Source organism: Oncorhynchus kisutch, linkage group LG5 (genome assembly GCF_002021735.2).
Source record: "Oncorhynchus kisutch isolate 150728-3 linkage group LG5, Okis_V2, whole genome shotgun sequence".
NCBI lineage: Eukaryota > Metazoa > Chordata > Actinopteri > Salmoniformes > Salmonidae > Oncorhynchus > Oncorhynchus kisutch.
Genome location: NC_034178.2, coordinates 57,254,545 through 57,276,488, shown reverse-complemented (window position 1 = coordinate 57,276,488; position 21,944 = coordinate 57,254,545). Strand labels below are relative to the sequence as shown.

General features: G+C 43.0%; 1 protein-coding gene across 9 annotated transcripts in view; it reads right to left on the bottom strand.

Moving 5' to 3' along the window:
- LOC109891617 (pleckstrin homology domain-containing family A member 6) overlaps positions 1-21,944 on the bottom strand; it is a 255,848-nt gene that overhangs the window by 57,481 nt on the left and 176,423 nt on the right. For 6 of the 9 annotated variants that reach the window (XM_031825481.1, XM_031825477.1, XM_031825476.1 and 3 more), the window contains 7 exons: positions 12,879-13,048; positions 11,564-12,112; positions 10,861-11,371; positions 8,352-8,438; positions 7,784-7,837; positions 2,285-2,353; positions 2,106-2,186 (listed from right to left, as the gene is read on the bottom strand). In XM_031825481.1, the coding sequence (XP_031681341.1) occupies positions 2,106-2,186; positions 2,285-2,353; positions 7,784-7,837; positions 8,352-8,438; positions 10,861-11,371; positions 11,564-12,112; positions 12,879-13,048 (1,521 nt within the window). The remainder of the gene's footprint in view (positions 1-2,105; positions 2,187-2,284; positions 2,354-7,783; positions 7,838-8,351; positions 8,439-10,860; positions 11,372-11,563; positions 12,113-12,878; positions 13,049-21,944) is intronic. The other 3 variants (XM_031825484.1, XM_031825478.1, XM_031825480.1) reach the window with 2 other exon arrangements.

The window sequence follows — 21,944 nt, the reverse complement described above, 5'->3', positions numbered from 1 at the left end:
TTTTGGTTATTGGGTAATTGGGTACACTAGCCACTCTAACTATTTAACTATGCCACTTGGTTTACATACTCATCTCATATGTATATACTGTACTCGATATCATCTACTGTATCTTGCCTATGCTGCTCTGTACCATCACTCATTCATATATCCTTATGTACATATTCTTTATCCCCTTACACTGTGTATAAGACAGTAGTTTTTTTTGGAATTGTTAGTTAGATTACTTGTTCGTTATTACTGCATTGTCGGAACTAGAAGCACAAGCATTTCGCTACACTCGCATTAACATCTGCTAACCATGTGTATGTGACAAATAAATTTGATTTGATTTACACCTGTTTTGTATTAGGTTTGTTTGTATGGTATTTAAGGGCACTAGGCCTGCTGGGTATTTTGTGCGGGCTTGTTTGTGTTACTCAGTGTTTGATGGTGTGAGTTAATTGTACATTTATTCTCCGGACTATTTTGTCCTGTTGTTTGGACCGGCAACCTATTATACGCCCTGTGTGTTGGCGTGACTGTTTTGTTGCACTGGGGAATAAATTTGAAGGAAAGACTGAACCCTGCTCTCTGCGCCTGATTCCACCCACCACCACTCCTAATTGATCGTAACAGGGGGACACTCAGTCGGACTCTCTTTACTATAACATTGGGGTCCCACAAGGGTCAATATTAGGCCCCCTTCTGTTTACCATCTATATAAATGATCTCCCACTTGCTTACCCACAAGTTAACATACAGATGTATGCAGATAATACAGTTCTGTATGTACACTCAGAAAAATAGACAACTAGTTGTTAACAACTAGCTATGTTACATGTTTCTAAATTAATGACTAATTCTTGCCTGCATTTGTATTTGTATTTAGAGGTCAAAGGGTTCAAATGTAATTTTAACAAATCGACAAGACTGTATATACTTCTCTAAGAAATCAATTGATTCTTCCCAACTAGCTGTTCTTGTTAATGGGGAGAATCTGAAAGTTGTGTCTAACTTAATGTATCTTGGCATCATTTTGGACTCCAACTTGACATTTAAGAAACATGTGAAGGTAATTAACACTGTCAAGATTGGATTATTCAACTTTAGGTTTGTAAGACCTTTCCTTCCTCTGGAGAACGCCAAACTATCCATGCATGCTGTGATCTTCTCACACCTGAGATATTGCCTCACATGCTGGTCACAAGCAGGAGCTACTATTCTGAAACCAATTGAATCACTCTACAAACAAGCACTTAAGAGTTTTGATAACAAACCAAACATTTGTCACCTTTGTCATATAATTTACAAACATAATTTATTTAGTCAGGATAGTTTAAGCATTATGTCGATGCAAGCCTGGTCTTTAACATCCTGCATGTTCTTGCCCCTCCACCCCTAAACTGGCATATCATGCTCAAGGAAAGCCCCTCCACCCCTATACCGGCATATCATGCTCAAGGAAAGCCCCTCCACACCTAAACTGGCATATCATGCTCAAGGAAAGCCCCTCCACACCTAAACTGGCATATCATGCTCAAGGAAAGCCCCTCCAGGATAACAAGAACAGTAACTCAAGGGGGTTGCATTGTCCCTTTTCAACACAGTAAAATTGGTAAATCTGCCTTCTCTGTTAGAGCTACAATATACTGGAATACTGGAATGCAATGCCCATGGACTTGAGAAGTTGCACTGATTGTTGCTCAAATCTATCCAAACCAGTACGTACACGAGTTATCTGTGGTTCCTCATGTAAGATAACAGTTGAGGTTGTTGTTGTTAGAATGATATATTGTTGAATGTAATGTATTTGTATGTTGTATTGTTTTAGTGAGTATTTGTATAGTGGCTGTGTAGGCCCTTACCTGCCCATTGACGACAGGTGCAAATGAGCTTTTGGCTAACCTTGGCACATTTACATGGATTTTGTATTATTGTAATATTGATGTTGATTAATGTGCATTGTCCCTTATAAATAAATAAATACAATACATTTCGTAAAAGGATATACTAATAGACATGCGGTGTCTTCAGCTGGACTCGCCTGGACTTTGAAATGTTTAGAATCCTGGAGCTGGCAGAGTATTAGGGGAAGATTTTAGTGGTAAAACTTCTCTATCTACCTTGTCCATCCTCAGCCTGTGGACCACTGCTTCCTGGTCCTTTAGAATCCTGTTCTGTTCACACAGACGACCCAGAAGTTTCTAGAGAGAGAGAGAGAGCGAGTAAGGTGGCTGAAGGTTGAGGTGGCTGAAGGTTGAGGCTGTTTATGGGATGGTTTGATGGAGGGACAGGGCCTTACGCTGGTCTCCATCTCGTTGAGTTTCAGTGTAGGGTGCAGCTCCCTGTAGGGGTCATGGAATGGAGGCACCTGGGAAAACAGAGACAGGATTCTTAATACTTACATTATATCAACAAGATCCTAATCAAACTAATCCTTCGTGGACCAATGGTTTGTAAAACAACACGCACATCATTTTACAGAAGGCTTCAGTGAGCCATACAGTAGGAATGGCCCAGACTCACCCAGTTGTAAACAACATTTTACAGAAGGCTTCAGTGGGACATACAGTAGTAATGGCCCAGACTCACCCAGTTGTAAACAACATTTTACAGAAGGCTTCAGTGGGCCATACAGTAGTAATGGCCCAGACTCACCCAGTTGTAAACAACATTTTACAGAAAGCTTCAGTGGGCCATACAGTAGTAATGGCCCAGACTCACCCAGTTGTAAACAACACACACATCGTTTTACAGAAGGCTTCAGTGAGCCATACAGTAGGAATGGCCCAGACCCACCCAGTTGTAAACAACATTTTATCAATGGCGTAGCACAGAACAGAACTAGTAATAACAACACCATACCATGTGCGTAGTACATGCAGAGTATATCACTACTTCAGAGTACAGTACATATCACATCGGTATTAATACTGAACAAATAAGATAATGACAAAAAAAGAACAAACAAAAAACCATATAAATCTGTGTTGTTTACAGTATAGAGCAGAGAGCACCGATAGGGCAGGGTTCCCCAACTGACGGTCCGCTGGCCTGAATTTAGCCTGCGGGTGATTTTATTTGCCCCCCACCCCCCAAGTTTTCTGCATATTTTATTTGGCCCCCCAATTTTTTTTATTTTTTAATGTTGGACATAAAAGACGAAAGACACCAGTAAATCAGCTCCAAGTGATTTTAATTTGGGATTTTTTTGATGTTTTACAACTTTTTCTCCCCAATTGGTAGTTACAATCTAGTCCCATCACTGCAACTCCCCTACGGACTCGGGAGAGACGAAGGTCATGCATCCTCCTAAACACAACCCTGCCAAGCCACACTGCTTCTTGACACACTGCTCACTTAACCCAGCCACACCAATGTGTTGGAGGAAACACAGTCCAGCTGGCGACAGAAGTCAGTTTGCCAGCACCCGGTACGCCACAAGAGCGCAATGGGACAAGGAAATCCCAGCCGGCTGAACCCTCCCCTATCCCGGACAACGCTGGTCCAGTTGTGCACCGCCTCATGGTTCTCCCGGTCACAGCTTGCTGTGACACAGCCTGGGATCAAACCCAGGTCTGTAGTGACATCTCAAGCACTGCGATGCAGTGCCATAGACCGCTGTGCCACTCGGGAGGCCCTGGAAATCTGATCAAATGTATTCCTACACATTTGGGCTTCTTGCAGTCAGTTTGCATTATACTTATTATTTGTAATTACGTTCCGGCCCCCTAACGATCCGCTCAAGAAATAATCGACCCGCTGGAATGCTTACCCCCTCTGTCAAAATGTCAAAGGTCATATCCAGGTCATCTATTTCAGTTTTCCCAACCCTGGTCCTCGAGTACACACAACAGTACACATTTTTATTATATCCCTGGACAAGCACACCTGATTCAACTTGTCAACTAATCATCAAGCCCTCAATGAGTTGAATGAGGTTTGTATGTCAAGGGCTACAACGAAACTGTGTTTTGTTGGGGGTACTCGAGGACCAAGTTCGGGAAACACTGATCTATGTCCTTATGGGGGACTGTGATTGGATGGTATATGAAGGAGGATATGACATCACAGTGGAGAAAGAGGGGTACAACAAAGAGGGAGGGTGGTTGGGGATGTTGTAAAGCACTGACACACTATTAAGCTACAGCACAAGACAGGATATGACATAGAACACAGATGGAAAGACAAAGAAACATAAAGCACTGTGAAGCAACATGGAGAACTAAAATCGCAAATGAATTGGTAAGACAAAGAAAGCAAAAGCCAGTTCTGTGGATAGAGCCTAGCATCTAAAAGCCACATGCTAGAATAGGGGTGTGTAGGCTTGGGCTGTGGGAGCTTGTGGGAGTGGGAGGGGAAAATCCTTAACAGCTTCTACTCCCAAGCCATAAGATTGATGAACAATTAATCAAATGGCCACCTGGACTATTTACATTGACCCCTCCACCCCCATTTGTTTTTACACTGCTTCTACACGCTGTTTATTATCTATGCATAGTCACTTCACCCCTACCTACATGTACAAATGACCTCAACTATCCTGTACCCCCACACATTGACTCGGTACCGGTACCTCCTGTATATAGCCTCGTTAGTGTTATTTTATTGTGTTACTTTTTATAATTTTTTGCTTTAGGTTATTTATTAAAATCTTTTCTTAGCTCTTTCTTGAACTGCATTGTTGTTTTTATTTTTTTTACCTTTATTTAACTAGGCAAGTCAGTTAAAGACAAATTCTTATTTACAATGACGGCCTCCCCCGGCCAAACCCTCCCCTAACCCAGACAATAGTGCACCGCCCTATGAGACCTATTCGGCGCATGTGACAAATAAAGTTTTATTCAATTTGATTTGATTCTGTCTAGACTACACCTGAGCCCCACACCCTAAATCACTAGTGACTAGAAAAGCCCTGAAGAGGGCAGTAGTTGACCTCTGCGGAAAGAGAGAGCCTGCACAAGGAGTTCTGATACCAGAAACCATGTGACTACAAGGCAAACAACCTGTGCTACAATGATACAGACATCTTGGAAACGCATATTAGGGGGAGGGGAATATTGTGAGGGTATAGGTCATGGTTAGAAACATTATTTGTATTTCCATGATGACTCATGCGAAAAGTTGAAAGGCTTTAGGTGGGTCCCAGTGGAAAGAAAATAATTTGGGGACCACTGTGGGGCCTGTGGGTCTTGCTGAAACCTGCCTCTCTCTCTTGTGAGAAGAGATTTGCTCTAGAGGAGGATCGCTTCACCATTCTGGTTACCATGCCGATAAGGTGATCTCCACAGCTCACCTGGGGCGAAACACACTATCCATCATTCTCCTGGTTGTCACAGTAAAGACAGGAGCTTGGCCGCAGTAACAGTCCCTGACTAGTGTGGTTCTATTCTAATTTGAATTTGAGAATCAAATTGGTTAAATCGAAGACACAACTTTCTGTTTGTGTTTAATGTTGAACAAAGAGTTCCCGTACTTGTAGATCTGATGGGGTGTGTATACTGCATTACCAGAGACTGGTCATTACCATAAGGTGTAAGCAGTCTGTGACAGTGAGACAGGGGAGAGAGGGTAATAGTGGGAGTGAATCTGGAATGTGGTTGTGAGAAACAACAGGTTTTTAGCAGGTAGCAGTGTGGACAACATGGACAATACATCTTCCACACGACAATACATCTGAATGGGGCGGCAGGGTAGCCTAGTGGTTAGAGCATTGGACTAGTAACCGAAAGGTTGCAAGATCAAATCCCCAAGGTACAAAATCTGTCGTTCTGCCCCTGAACAGGCAGTTAACCCACTGTTCCTAGGCCGTCATTGAAAATAAGAATTTGTTCTTAACTGACTTGCCTAGTAAAATAAAGGTTAAAGTTTTTTTTTTAAAGTGCTTTGGCAAACATCACACAAATGCTGTCAACCACACTTTGTGAGGGGTTTAGTGTAACCAACAGTATATGGGTGATCCAAATGTAATTATTCTCATTCCCCAACAAATTATTCTCAAGACGTCTAGACTCTTACCTTCCCCTCTGTTCTCAGTAGCTACAGTGCCGCTGGAAAGTATTCAGACCACTTGACATTACCACATTTTGTTATGTTACAGCCTGATTCTAAAATGTATTACATTTATTTTAAATCCTCAGAAATCTGCATAAAAACCCCACAATGAAAAAGCGAAAACAGAAATACCTTATTTACATAAGTATTCAGAATGTTTCCATTGTTCATCCTTGAGATGTTTCTACAACTTGATTGGAGTCCACCTGTGGTAAATTCAATTAATTGGACATGATTTGGAAAGGCACACACCTGTCTATATAAGGTCCTGTAGTTGACAGCGCATGTCAGAGCAAAAACCAAGCTATGAGATCAAAGTAATTGTCCGCAGAGCTCCGAGACAGCATTGAATCAAGGAATACATCTGGGGAAGGGAACCAAAAAATTTATGTAGCATTGAAGGTCCCCAAGAACACAGTGGCCCTCCATCATTCTTAAATGGAAAAAGGTTGGAAGCACCGAGACTCTTCCAGGAGCTGGCCAACTGGCCACCCAGCAAAACTGGGCAATCAAAGGAGAAGGGCCTTGGTTGGGGAGCTGACCAAGAACCCGCTGGTCACTCTGACAGAGCTCTAGAATTCCTCTGTGGAGATGGGAGAACCTTCCAGAACGATAAAGGACAACCATCTCTGCAGCACTCCACCAATCGGGCCTTTAAGGTGGCCAGGCGGAAGCCACTCCTCAGTAAAAGGCACATGACAGCCCGCTTGGAGTTTGCCAAAGGCACTTAAACACTCTCAGATCATGAGAAACAAGATTCTCTGGTCTGATAAAATAAATATTGATCTCTTTGGCCTGAATGCCAAGAGTCACGTATGGAAGAAACCTGTCACCATCCATACAGTGAAGCATGGTGGTGGCAGCATCATGCTGTGGGGATGTTTTTCAGCGGCAGGGACTGGGAGACCAGTCAGGATCCAGGCAAAGATGAACGGAGCAAAGTACAGAGAGATCCTTGATGAAAACCTGCTCCAAAGCCCTCAGGTCCTCAGACTGGGGCGACGGTTCACCTTCCAACAGGACAACGACCCTAAGCAGACTGCCAAGACAACACAGGAGTGGCTTTGGGACAAGTCTCTGACTGTCCTTGAGTGGCCCAGCCAGAGCCCAGACTTGAACCCAATCGAACATCTCTGGAGAGACCTGGAAATAGCTGTGCAGCAACACTCCCCATCCTGCATGACAGAGCTTGAGAGGATCTGCAGAGAAGAATCTGAGAAACTCCCCAAAAACAGGTGAGCCAAGCTTGTAGCGTCACACCCAAGACGCTACAAGACACTATCAATGCTCTAATCGCTGTCAAAGGTGCTTCAAAAAAGTACTGTGTAAAGGGTCTGAATACTTATGTAAATCGCACAATCCTGTTTTTTTTTTTATTAAAAAATGTGCTAAAATTTCTAAAAGACCTGCTTTTGCTTTATCATTACGGGGTATTGTGTGTAGATTGATGAGAAAAAAAAACATTTCAATCAATTTTAGAATAAGGCTGTAACGTAACAAAATGTGGAAAAAGTCAAAGTCTGAATACTTTCCGAAGGCACTGAAAGTTACCAAGCTTTCCCACTGGGTACAAACTAGTTGAATCAACGTTGTTTCCAAGTCAATTGTTAGTTACCTAGCTTTTACAATGTATTGTGACATAGCACGTATGTGTAAAATACATTGGATTTTGTTTGGTGTGTTAGTGTTCATGTGCATGAGTAGAGGTAGTGGTAGAGCTGTGCTCAGAGATGCCTACGGCACATACCTGTTGATCGAGGTACTCCAGGTTTCTCTGGAGCTGCAAGTCTAAAATGCCCTCCTGATACAAGCAGCAGCAGTGACAGCAGCAGTGACAAGGACGAGGACAGTACCAGTACCAGAGAAACCAGTGAAACCAGTAGCAACAGCATCAGTGGCACCAGCAGACGCAGAGACATAAACAAAGAGTACAAGGAGAGAGAGTTGTGTATGTAGAGAAAAAGAGAGAGTAACAGAGACAGAAATAAAGAAAGAGACAGACAGAGAAAGAGAGGGTGAAAGAGTGACAGAGACAAAACAAAAGATAGGCAGAAAGAGAGAAGACAGAAAGAGAGAAGACAGAAAGAGAGGACAGACATATGAACTCACACCAGATACAGCAGTGAAGCACAGCTATAACATACCTTTAGAGACACTGCTGATCTTATTTTAAGCACAGGTAGCTGTCGAGGACAATTTTCCCACTAAGCTCGTGTAGGTGTGTGTGAGGGCTGTAGTCAAGTGTCTCACAAACTTGACATTGGACTCATTGGTCTGTGTCTCTTGATAGTGTAACACGCTTTGGGAGGACATACCATTTTGCTGTGGAGAGAGGGGGAGGCAGGGTAGTTGTAGTGGTACATTCCTTGGCTTAGCGACCTCCTGTCTCCAGGGTAATCATACTGAAATAAGAGAAATAACCGGGATGTTCTATGATCACTGGGCTAGCAACACAAAGAAAATCTTCACAAATTACACATCTTTACAATCACTTTGGCACTCATTTCAGAACCTTGATGTCATTTTTCAAAACTCAAGACACAGAACTCACATCCGATGATCAAAATGCACATTTTTCAAAACTCTAACACTTTTTCCAATTGCTTGGAAACAATACACATAAAGCTAAGATCATTTGTTCATTGAACTAAAATCACCTGTTCAAAATGACACAACTTAACCTCAGTGTTACCATTTCAAAATGCAATTCACACATTACATCTGAAATGACTGTCTATTCATTTCATTACAATGATCTAACTATCAATTGATACAACTGCTCAAAATGATAAGTAAATGTTGCATTACTCTTAATGCATAGTTTTATGGAAACTGATGAACAATATTCCATGTTTAGATCATGAAAGTTTCAGGATAACAAGATCCATTGACACCAATTACCGTGGAACATGAACCAATTGGACGATATTATCTATGGATGTAATGTTTCATCATCATTCTTTATCAGACACTGTTTCTATGTCCCATGTACCACTTTCCCGAACCATGTTTTCAGATTTGACATTACTGACATTTGACAGTGCACTCACCGGCCACTTAATTAGGTACACCTATCTAGTACTGGCTAGGACCCCCTTTTGCCTCCACAACAGCCTGAATTATTCAGTGTTGTACGGTAAGAGATACCCTTCTCCACACCATTGTTTTAAAACGGCTGTTATTTGAGCATGTGGCCTTTCTGTTAGCTTGAATGAGTCTGGACAGTCTCCTCTGACCTCTCTCATTAACAAGGTGTTTTTGCCCACAGAACTGCTGCTCACTGAATGTGTTGTGTTTATCGCACCATTCTCTGTAAACTCTAGAGACTGTAGTGCGTTAAAAAAAATCAGGAGGGCAGCTGCTTCTGAGATGCTGGAACTACCATGTGTGGCACCAACAATCATACCACGGTCAAAGTTGCTGAGATTACGCATCTTGCCCGTTCTAATGTTTGGTCGAACAACAACTAAAGCTCTCTACTCTATATACTCTATATGTTGAGTTGCAGGCAGCCACATGATTCTCTGTTCAAAGGAGCAGGCTATTTGCATTAACACGCAAGTGGCCAGTGAGTGTATGTATGCAGGCCCTTGTAATTGCTTTTTCAATACTGACAACTCGTTACTGATGATTGATTTCACATTGTGGTACGAGTATATAGTGAAATGAGTGGTATCCACCTACCACAACATAGCGATAACAAGGAGCCGGCAGGTGATCCAGGTCACAACAGAGGTCAAGCAGTGGGAGGAGGAAGACCAGGAAGATGTATTGGTCAAACAAATGTCAGGGGACAAGCACCCCTTCTGAGAGGTGGTCGTGGGCATCGTTTGAGAGGTGTGGGGGAACGTGGTAGAGGACAAGGCCAGGGACCAAGACAGCGGCAGCAACAGCAAAGAGTGTCCAATTAAATCCAAGCAATAGTTGTAGACCATGTCGTAAATCATGGCATGACAATGACTGAGGCAGCTACAATGATTCAACCGAACCTCAGAAGATCATCCGTGGCCTCAATCATCAGAACTTTCCACAATGAGAACCAGTAAGTCTTCAGAATGCATTAAACATTAGGCTACTCTCAATTGTCAAATGACTGTATACGACATGCCAATGTGTACCACAGAGTAGGTGATGTGACTAAATGTGTACTTACTGTAATTTTCCCTGCAGAATTGAGACTAGGCCAAATAGGGGACGCAGAGGCAGAATTCTGACTGACCAACAAGAGCGGGCTGTGGTCAATTTGGTTCAGGCCAGAAATGATATTCACCTAACAGAAATTCAGCAGCACATCTTGGACAATAACAACATGTTCAATAATGTGGAAGCCATAAGTTTGCCGACTATTGTACGCATGCTGAAAAGGCACCAGGCGTTCTCTCTACTAGTCCTTTTACAGTGATGTATTTATGAAACATCACATATTTGGTACTAGAATATTTAATGATTGTACAAACAACTACACAGTGAAACTATCAGTATATTGTGTGTGGGTGATCTAAATGAATGTTCCTATGGTATTTCATGATAAACAAGATATTTGAAAAAATTATACTGCATGTGCAAGGTTTCTTTAAAGATATGAATGCACAATGCAATGTTTTGAACATTGGGCAGCCTGTGTTACAAGTGATGACCGCTTTTGAGTTTTGTGTCTAGAGTTTTGAAAAATGACCTCAAGGATCGGAAATTTGTGCCAAAGTGATTGTAGAAAATTGTAACACATCTACCATCTGGTCTTTTTCCCAAAAAATGATCGTCAGGCATAACAAACATACCCTGACAAAGCGCGCACACACACACACACCCTCTCCCCCCTCTCACCTTGGGTGAGCTCAGTGATCTCCTCAGTCCGTACACAGAGGGGTCAGCGTAGATCACATCCTCCTGTAGCCTGCTTGGTCCTCTGTCAAACCGGGCCGAGGGTGAGCGGATGGGCGAGGCAAAGCTATGAGGGCCGGGTGAGCAGGGACCACCCGAGGATGGGGAGGGGGACCTGGGGACCGACCTAGACCTGGGCTGAATGGAGAGACGCCTCATGGAGGTCTGGGCTACATCCATCTGGTTGTAATAGGCAGGGCCGGGTGGGGGACCGTATGGGTCTCGAGGGGGCGGGGGTCCGTCCCGTAGTGAGCATCTCTTGTCCTCGTTGGTCCAGCGAGGGGGGGCCAGGCGGTCGTAGCCCACGGCTGACACAGAGCAGATGCTGTCAGGGCGTACGCCCAAGGGGTAGAGGGGGTACTGCTCCACGTAGCCCGGACCACCCACCACGCTACCGTAGACGCTGTAGTAGTCAGCTGGAACACCCCGGTTCCCTGTGTAGTAAGGGGAGGTACTGGGGGAAGATAAAGAGAGAGACAGAAAGATGGTTGAAGGGAGACGTGGTTGTAGACACACAAAAACAGCTCTCTTACTCATCCTCTCTCCCATCCCCTCCTCTCTCTCGCTCTCTCTCCTGCTCTCTTTTTCTCTCTCTTTCCTCTCGCTCCCATCCCTCTCTCTCGCTCCCTCTTTCTCTCTCTCTCACCTGTTCATGTCCTCCTGTACAGCCATGACTCTGCGCTGGTTGACCCACTGCTGTAGCTGGGTCATGGAGCTCTTCCTCTGGGCCTGTCTCTCAGGGTTCGTCCGTGGCACAAAGCCCCGTCTCAGCACCACATTCTCAGGCTGCTCCTTCACCTCCCTCCGCTCTATCATCCCTCCCTCTGGAGGTCCCTGGAGCGGCCGCCCGTTACCCTGGGGGGGTCCGTTTGGGGGACCGTAGGGGCCAAACCCATTGGGCTGGTGATGAGGATGGTGTGCACCCCCAGGTCCAGGCCCTCCTGTCCTCTCTCCCTCCATCCTCCCCTCCTGCTCTGAGTTGCTGGTGGAGGGAAGGGGCGTTTCCATGGTATCGACCCCGTTGACCTTGTGATGGGCGGGTTTTCGTGGTCCGGGCTCTGGGTCTTGGAAGTCCGTCGTCTGGCTGTTGTCCTCGATGTATGTGTGTGTGTGGGTGTGTGGTTCAGGTCCTTTGGTTACCAAGGTGTTACCATGGAGTTCCGCTGTGGGTGTGGTGGCCTCTGAGTTGGTGGTCCTGTGAGGAAGGGAGAGAGTTAGCGTGTGTGTGTGTGTGTGTTTGTATGTGTGTATTTGAACGTGTATTTGTATTTTAATATGGATCCCCAATGGTAGATGCCAAGGCAGCAGCTACTCTGGGTTCCAGCAAGAATTAAGCCAGTAATATACATTATAATATTTTTATTTTAACATGAAAATACATTTTTCAACAGATCTTACAATACATTAAGTGGTTGTGTGTGTGTGTGTGTGTGTGTGTGCATGCTTGTGTGTGTGTGTATGTGTGTGTGCGTGCGTGCATGAGTGTGTGCTTGTGTGTGTGTGTGCGTGCTTACGTGTGTGTGTGTGTGTGTGCATGCTTGTGTGTGTGTGTGCGTGCTTATGTGTGTGTGTGTGCGTGTGTGCGTGCGTGCGTGCTTGTGTGTGTGTGCATGCTTATGTGTGTGTGTGTGCGTGTGTGCGTGCGTGCTTGTGTGTGTGTGCTTATGTGTGTGTGTGTGTGTGTGTGTATGTGTGTGTGTGTGTGTGTGCGCATGCTTGCCTACGTGTGTATGAGTTTGTGCATGCGTGTGTGTGCTTACGTGTGTGCTTGGATGCTTGTTCACGTGTGTGTGTTTGCGTGCCTGTGTTTGCATGCTTACGTGTGTGTGTGTGCATGCTTGCTTACGTGCGTGTGTGCGTGCGTGTGTGTGTTTGTGTGTGTGTGTGTGTGTGTGAGTGCGTGCTTGCTTGCTTGCTTACGTGTGTGCGTGCGTGTGTGCTTGTACACTATGTGTGCATACCTCCATGAAGGGAGTATGTGGACTGCCTCGTTCATGGCGTCGACCCACTCCTCCTGTTCCTCAGCAGTCTCAGCGCTGAAGTAGTATGTGCGTGTTCCTGCGTGTTCAGCCTGCATACAGAACACAATGTGGCCCTTAATCTCACCTTCCTCCTCTTCCTCGTACCAAACCTGTAATAGACAGACAGAGAGGAGACACAGTGTTAGCCAGAGCCTTCCTCAATATGAAACATCATCATCATCACATACTGTGCTGTGATGCAAAAAAACATACACAGGTCTCAAACACATGCATGTATTTTAATGTTGCATTGAATAATTGTCAATGATCAACAAATACAGCTTGACTAGTACACAGCTTGACTAATAAACAGCTTGACTAGTAAACAGCTTGACTAGTACACAGCTTGACTAATACACATCATGACTAGTACACAGCTTGACTAATACACAGCTTGACTAGTACACAGCTTGACTAATAAACAGCTTGACTAGTACACAGCTTGACTAATACACATCATGACTAGTACACAGCTTGACTAATAGACACCATGACTAATAGACAGCTTGACTAATACACAGCTTGACTAGTACACAGCTTGACTAGTATAGTGAAGTAAGATGAAATAGTTGTATTTACATTGACTGATGTATTGGTGAATAGTCACAATATTCAAACCACAGTCAGTTTAGATTACTCAGAATACAGTCCAGGTTAGTTGTGAGTATCCAGCCTTTAGATGGCACTGCAGTTATCAAATCTGTGATGCATTGTGGATAAATTGTGACTGACTGATCTACAAAAAATAATAACTAGTTGTTTATAATGAAAGGTGATTTGTAGATCAGTCAAGTGTGTATTGCCTGCAATGTTGCCTGCAATGTCAAAGCCCAATAATATGTAGTATAAAACCATTGTCCGGATCCACAGACTCTTGACAGTAAAACCAACCAGGTGAATCCAGCATCTCACTCTTTAACAGTTAGTGACCAACACCATGCAGTGAGCAGAGTAAGCATGCAGTTGGGAGAAGGAGAAGAGAAAGGGTGAATAAAGGGTGAAAACTACCTACATGGAACAAGATCATCTGGGTAACTCTACACAGGCACAATGGAAGACAGCTATGCCCGGGAGTCCTCGCAGTTTGGGGAGTGAGGACGGAGAGGAGAAATTGGTGAGGGTCCGAGGTTATAAAGGTGAAAGTTCAGAGGTCAGAGCACTTTAATTGGAGGGGTACGCAGGGGGTTATGGTGGGCAAGGGGTAAGGGTGAGGGTCCTAGAGAGAAAGGTAAGGGTAAGGATCATATTCTAGACAGAAGTAAGGGTAAGGATCATATTCTAGACAGAGGTAAGGGTAAGGATCATATTCTAGACAGAAGTAAGGGTAAGGATCCTATCCTTGACAGAAGTAAGGGTAAGGATCCTATCCTTGACAGAAGTAAGGGTAAGGATCATATCATAGACAGAAGTAAGGGTAAGGATCAAATCATTGACAGAAGTAAGGGTAAGGATCATATCATAGACAGAGGTAAAGGTAAGGATCATATCCTAGACAGAAGTAAGGTTAAGGATCACATCCTAGACAGAAGTAAGGGTAAGGATCATATCATAGACAGAAGTAAGGGTAAGGATCATATCATAGACTGAAGTAAGGGTAAGGATCATATCATAGACAGAAGTAAGGGTAAGGATCATGTCATAGACAGAGGTAAGGGTAAGGATCATATCATAGACAGAGGTAAGGGTAAGGATCATATCATAGACAGAGGTAAAGGTAAGGATCATATCCTAGACAGAGGTAATGGTAAGGATCATATCATAGACAGAGGTAAGGGTAAGGATCATATCATAGACAGAGGTAAAGGTAAGGATCATATCCTAGACAGAGGTAAGGGTAAGGATCATATCATAGACAGAGGTAAGGGTAAGGATCATATCCTAGACAGAGGTAAAAGTAAGGATCATATCATAGACAGAGGTAAGGGTAAGGATCATATCATAGACAGAGGCAAGGGTAAGGATCATATCATAGACAGAGGTAAGGGTAAGGATCATATCATAGACAGAGGTAAAAGTAAGGATCATATCATAGACAGAGGTAAGGGTAAGGATCATATCCTAGACAGAGGTAAAAGTAAGGATCATATCATAGACAGAGGTAAGGGTAAGGATCATATCATAGACAGAGGTAAGGGTAAGGATCATATCCTAGACAGAGGTAAGGGTAAGGATCATATCATAGACAGAGGTAAGGGTAAGGATCATATCCTAGACAGAGGTAAGGGTAAGGATCATATCCTAGACAGAGGTAAAAGTAAGGATCATATCATAGACAGAGGTAAGGGTAAGGATCATATCATAGACAGAGGTAAGGGTAAGGATCATATCCTAGACAGAGGTAAGGGTAAGGATCATATCCTAGACAGAGGTAAAAGTAAGGATCATATCATAGACAGAGGTAAGGGTAAGGATCATATCATAGACAGAGGTAAGGGTAAGGATCATATCCTAGACAGAGGTAAGGGTAAGGATCATATCCTAGACAGAGGTAAGGGTAAGGATCATATCATAGACAGAGGTAAGGGTAAGGATCCTATCCTAGACAGAGGTAAGGGTAAGGATCATATCATAGACAGAGGTAAGGGAAAGGATCCTATCCTAGACAGAGGTAAGGGTGGGGTTCATGTCCTAGACAGAGGTAAGGGTAAGGATCCTATCCTAGACAGAGGTAAGTGTAAGGATCCTAGACAGAAGTAAGGGTAAGGATCATATCATAGACAGAGGTAAGGGTAAGGATCCTATCCTAGACAGAGGTAAGGGTAAGGATCATATCCTAGACAGAGGTAAGGGTGAGGTTCATGTCCTAGACAGAGGTAAGGGTAAGGATCATATCCTAGACAGAGGTAAGGGTGAGGTTCATGTCCTAGACAGAAGTAAGGGTAAGGATCATATCATAGACAGAGGTAAGGGTAAGGATCCTATCCTAGACAGAGGTAAGGGTGAGGTTCATGTCCTAGACAGAGGTAAGGGTAAGGATCCTATCCTAGACACAGCCTCATATTGCTCTGAAACTCAAGGATCCACAAATATCATGCAACAACTGCTATCCTGAAAGAAAAACTGGTTTTAAGGAGAAAATACATCCATTAGCTGTCCTGTCTCTTCCCTGATGTCATTGTGATTGGTAAAATAGCTCACACTCCATTCTAATCTACACAACATCAACATGCAAAGGTAACGTGGGTGATATTTACTGTCATTTCTTTCATCAGTCACATGAGGTCAGTAGAACCATATCAGGTTAAAACTTCTTCTAGGCATCCCGCTAGCAGGACAACTTCCAGTGGAACTGGAGGGCACGCAATTCAAATAAATAATCATAAAAATTATGGATATTAAACATTTAGGTACATATAAGTGTCTTATATCAGTTAAAAGCTTAAATTCTTGTTAATCTAACTGCACTGTCCGATTTACAGTAGCTATTACAGCGCAAACATGCCATGCAATTGTTTGAGGACATCAAAATATTTTTCCACCGGCACAGGTTTCGGAAATTCACAAATAGCGAATAAATATTCACTTACTTTTTGAAAATCTTCCTCTGACTTGTCATCCAAATGGACCCAGCTATAACATGTAGTGTCGTTTTGTTAGATAAAATTCTTCTTTATATCCCAAAAAGTTGAGTTGGCGCCATTGATTTGAGTAATCCACTCGTTCAACATGCAGAGAAAGTAACCCTTAAACTTTCTTTCAACAAGTCTATTTCTATTTTCTCCTCAGATACCCTAAAATGTAATAAAACGATATGTTTTTTTTGTGTGAAGTATGTTCAATAGGAAACCGATTTTGGCAGGTGTGTCCTATCTTCATGGCGACGTTGTACTAAAATTGATATTTCTTAATCATTTTGGAAGTTACAAGCCTGAAACCTTGAACACAGACTGTTGACACCCTGTGGAAGCCATAGGAATTGCATCCTGGGAGCTAATTTTCAGTATGCCCTTATACTTGCCATTGTAAGAGCATGGTCTCTCAACATAAAAAAAGATTCAGGTTGGTTTTTCTTTGGATTTTCTCCTACCATATCTATTGTGTTATATTCTCCTACATTATTTTACGATTTCTACAAACTTCAAAGTGTTTTCTTTCCAATGTTACCAATTATATGCATATCCTGGCTTCAGAGCCTGAGCAACAGGCAATTTACTTTGGGCTCGTCATTCAGGCGGAAATGGAGAAGACGAGATCTGAAACAGTCAGTCAACCTGTCAAGCTATAACAGCCAGTAGTGTTCTGTGTCCTGGGACTAGAATAGTGTTGTTGTTCTCTGGGCTCTAATAGCTGTTTTAATTATAGTGTTGTTGTGATGTGTGTCTCAACCCTCCCCAGTCCCAGACCTTCCGGCTGCTGTGGAGTTGCTCTTTTCTTAGGCAGACTGTTAATGTGCTGACAGAAGGACAAAGGGCTGAAAAATATGTTCACACACACACTGGCCTCAGAGACAACTTGGCCAACTTGGTTGGAGATTGAGTATAGGAATGTATGCCATGCTGGCACCCAGAGTTCCAAGACAGTTTGTCTACATTCTAGTTAGAATGTAAATTAGAATATTGTTGTTTTGTTTGATGCCAACATGGAAGGTAGTTTGCCAGACACTGTACTGTATACTGAATCTATAGGCCTGCTGTAGCTCTGTCAAACCCTAGTTCACTGCTGCTACTGCTCAATATTTCTGTCTCAAACTGAATCTCTTTGCCACGTTCATACAATAGATCTCTGTATTGCGTTTGGAATTTTGATGTTGACCATTGAGTTTGAGTTTGAGTTTGAGTTTATTTTTATTGCACATTAATGTGCACATTAATCAACACATCAGCACATTAATCAACATTTCAGTAAAAGTGCCGGTTTTAGCCAACCGGCTAATTTTCAACCGCAGTCCCTGGGCAGGTTATTAAAAACAATTACAATATAGACAATAGCAACATAGAACAAGCAAGACATAGCATACAGACAGAGCAACATAGGACAAGCAAGACATAGCATACAGACAGAGCAACATAGGACAAGCAAGACGTAGCATACAGACAGAGCAGCATAAAACAAAAAGCAGCAAGACAAAATTCATAAAAGCAACAAAGTGTTTCCACACCTCACAAGCTACAGACAACAGACAACATGGAGTGGCAACACACAGCTAGGGACCATGTTCACAAATCTGATTGACCTTTAGCCATGTCTTCAAGCATTTTGTGAAAGTGTGATATGTGGTGCAGTTATGTGTGTCTGATGGCAGTGTATTCCAGACATGGGAAGCTCTCACAGAGAATGCAGATTTACTAAAGGTGCTTTTCCTTAGGGGAACTATACAGTCACCTCTCATGGCAGACCTTGTGGATCTGCTGCCATATGTCTGGGTTTTCTGTTTAACAAAAATATTGAGTGGAGGGGGAGCCAGGCCATTGAGGATCATGAATACAAGACATGCGTCGGTGTATTGCACAAGATTTTCCCAACTCAAGAGCTCATGCTTTCTAAGGATGTGACAATGATGATGGCTATTGGGCTTCCTATCAAGCACTTTGAGAGCCTGTTTGTAGACAGACTGAATAGGTTTTAATGTTGTACAGCAAGCTTGGGCCCAACTAGTCAAGCAGTATGTTAAGTGGGGGAGTATCATAGATTTGAAGTACAGTTTTGCTACCTCTGTAGTCAAACAATTTCGTATAAATCGGAAATTAGCTAGGTTGAATTTGGTTATTTGAATTACCTTTTTCACATGCTTTTTAAAGGAGAGGTTGGAATCAAGTATGATGCCAAGGTACTTAAAATCGGATACCACCTGGAGCTTCTCCCCTGACACATAGACATCTGGCTCAGTAGCATCTGTTGCCCTCTTTGTGAAGAACATGCAAACAGTTTTTTTCACATTGAGATGCAAACACGAGTCACTGAGCCACTTTGTAACCTGGACCATTACAGTAGTGAGTTCTTGTGCAGCTTGTTGTTTGCTCTTTGCATGCACATATATCACTGTATCATCTGCATACATTTGAACTTCAGACCCAGTACAGACAGAAGGCAGATCATTCATTGTTGACCGTTCATACAATAGATCTTTGTATTGCGTTTGGAATTTTGTTGTTGACCGTTCTCTACCGTCGTTGACTGTTCTCGACCGTTGTTGAGCGCTGTTGACAGCGTTCTCCCTAAACCGTGCAAGTTGACAGAGGCAGAAGGTTTCTGGAGGGCTTTCACTAAGAAGACTAATTACCTTAAAGTCAACATTTGCATGATTGAGCAAATCAATGCTTTATGTTTCTATCTTCTACTGATTAGGATGTAACACTAGCTACTCTGGAACCTCGTTAGGCACTCCCTAGCCTCATCGAGAACCAGGCTTCCCTAATCAGAAAGCCTGTTGAAGTCAATGGCAGAAAGTAGCTAAAAAGGGGAGTAAATCAAGCGTAAATCAGTGACGCCTCGCAATGTGCCAAACCAATCAAATGCCTTGCTTAGACGGAGAGGAGTTTTAATGCCTTCATCGACTCAGTTGTGTGTATAGAGCACAGTTCTGGCAAAACAGAATTCAGTTTTTCTTGCAGGTTTTCTTCCATTTTCTGCAATGTTACAAACCATCATATCCTACCCGATCTGAAAACAGTGACGAACATAACATCCTTTCTACGGGCATGTGGGAGGGGTTCTTCAAATGTAACATCCCCCCAAAAATGTAGTCACTGGAGGCAGAACACTGTAGCCATTTAGGCTAATACAAAATTCTCCAGAACTCCAAATGAGGCCTGCCAACAATGTCATTTTGAGGTATGGCTACACGAGATAAGGCACTCCCTTCCTCCCTATGTCTCTCTGTGACAGCGGCCAGCCAGTACCAGAGGCAGTATTCCTCACATATATACCAAGTACTTAGGGGTTTCTGGTTGAGGAGTTTGAGGTCCAAGGTCTATATGTAACTGACAGAATGGGTACTATGTCTACAAAATTACATGTTTTGAACTAGGTACATAGAAACAAACCATTTTATGGCTCAACTTACCTGCACCCCGTTTAGGACACATCAGATGTGTTTCCGCGTCCTTTTAGCTCAGTAGCTGATCATATTTGTCTTATTTATCTCTGTTGACTTGTGATGTAACAAGATAATGCACAATATAATAACATATAATAATTTATATTATAGTCCTACTTCCATATGCATCTCGTAAAGCTTGACAGGTTGACTGACTGTTTCAGATCTCGTTTATCAATAGAAATTGTCTGAATGGTACATTGTCAAGGTCAAAACAGCAACAAGAAGAAAAGCTGGTCGCTCTAGATAAATAATTTCAAAGGAACGACCTGGCAAGTCTTGTCATTCGACACATCGTGTCAACGGCCTCACCAAGACTAAAACAACCATAAGTACAGGTGTGTGATCTCAAACTGTTCCACCACTCACACACACCCCCGGTGCAGTGGTCAAACCGGTCCTGCACACACTAACACAGCGAGCCGTGTGTGTGTGTGTGTGTGTGTGTTTCCCAGGATCCCCTACACACCCAAACACATTTGGGGCAGGACTCAGGAGGAGAGTCAGTGATCAGGAGAAAAACACTCCCTCCTATGTTGTTGTGACTCATTGACTGTGAGGGCCATGGCACGGCAGCTCCTGCTAGCTAGCTAGGGGGTTTAATTAGATTAAAGTCGACTTGGCAGTTGCTGGTTTGCATGATTTCTACAGTAAGCAGTTTGGTCTGGCAACTGTAGCAAAATACCCTTCCATATAGAAACAGTGGCAGGTCAATTAGATAGTGTGTTAGGCATGATTGTCAAAGTAATCAAATGTAATATTTGTGCAAAAAAGGTCAAATGATTTAAATCAATATCCAGTTGTGAGTCATGCTTGGTAAAGAGCAAAGTCTTTTCCAGGCCTGGTGAATCACTGAGGCCAAGGATCTGGTGAATCACTGAGGCCAAGGATCTGGTGAATCACTGAGGCCAAGGATCTGGTGAATCACTGAAGCTGGACTGGATGACCATGATGACCACTGCCTATCTCCAAGCCATCCTCCCTTATCTTTCTTCTCTCCTTCTTCTCATCCTCTCTCCTCAATGTGTGTGTGCGTGTATACATGTGTGCGTGTGTACATGCGTGCGCATATGTGTGTGTGCGAGTGTGTTTGTGTGTGATGAGAGTGTTTCTGTCAGGTTGTTATTTGTGAAGCTCTATACTTATTCTTGGCTGTTTAATTATAGCCTGGACCTAGAGAACAGTCATCCGTGCTGAGAAGAGATCGACAGAGTGTGTGTGATGTGAGTGCATGTGAGTGTGGGTGTGTCTATGTCTGGAGCCTTATCGTCTCTTGATATCGAACTCTTCCTACCTCCCCCAATCTTCAACATAACCCTACCATCCTCCTCCTCCATCCAGCTCTACGAGACCCACTGGTTCCCTTATTTCTACAAGTCAATATTTTAATACTGCACGCAAAATCTGCTTTGAAATCATTTCTACATCCTTAATCATAACCACAGAATATCAGAATCAAATTTTACTGGTGGGGTAAATAAGATGTTACAATAGTGTGATTGTATTTTAACATAAATAAAACAAATGTTTTATTTTATTATACAGTGCCTTGCGAAAGTATTCGGCCCCCTTGAACTTTGTGACCTTTTGCCACATTTCAGGCTTCAAACATAAAGATATAAAACTGTATTTTTTTGTGAAGAATCAACAACAAGTGGGACACAATCATGAAGTGGAACGACATTTATTGGATATTTCAAACTTTTTTAACAAATCAAAAACTGAAAAATTGGGCGTGCAAAATTATTCAGCCCCCTTAAGTTAATACTTTGTAGCGCCACCTTTTGCTGCGATTACAGCTGTAAGTCGCTTGGGGTATGTCTCTATCAGTTTTGCACATTGAGAGACTGAAATTGTTACCCATTCCTCCTTGCAAAACAGCTCGAGCTCAGTGAGGTTGGATGGAGAGCATTTGTGAACAGCAGTTTTCAGTTCTTTCCACAGATTCTCGATTGTATTCAGGTCTGGAC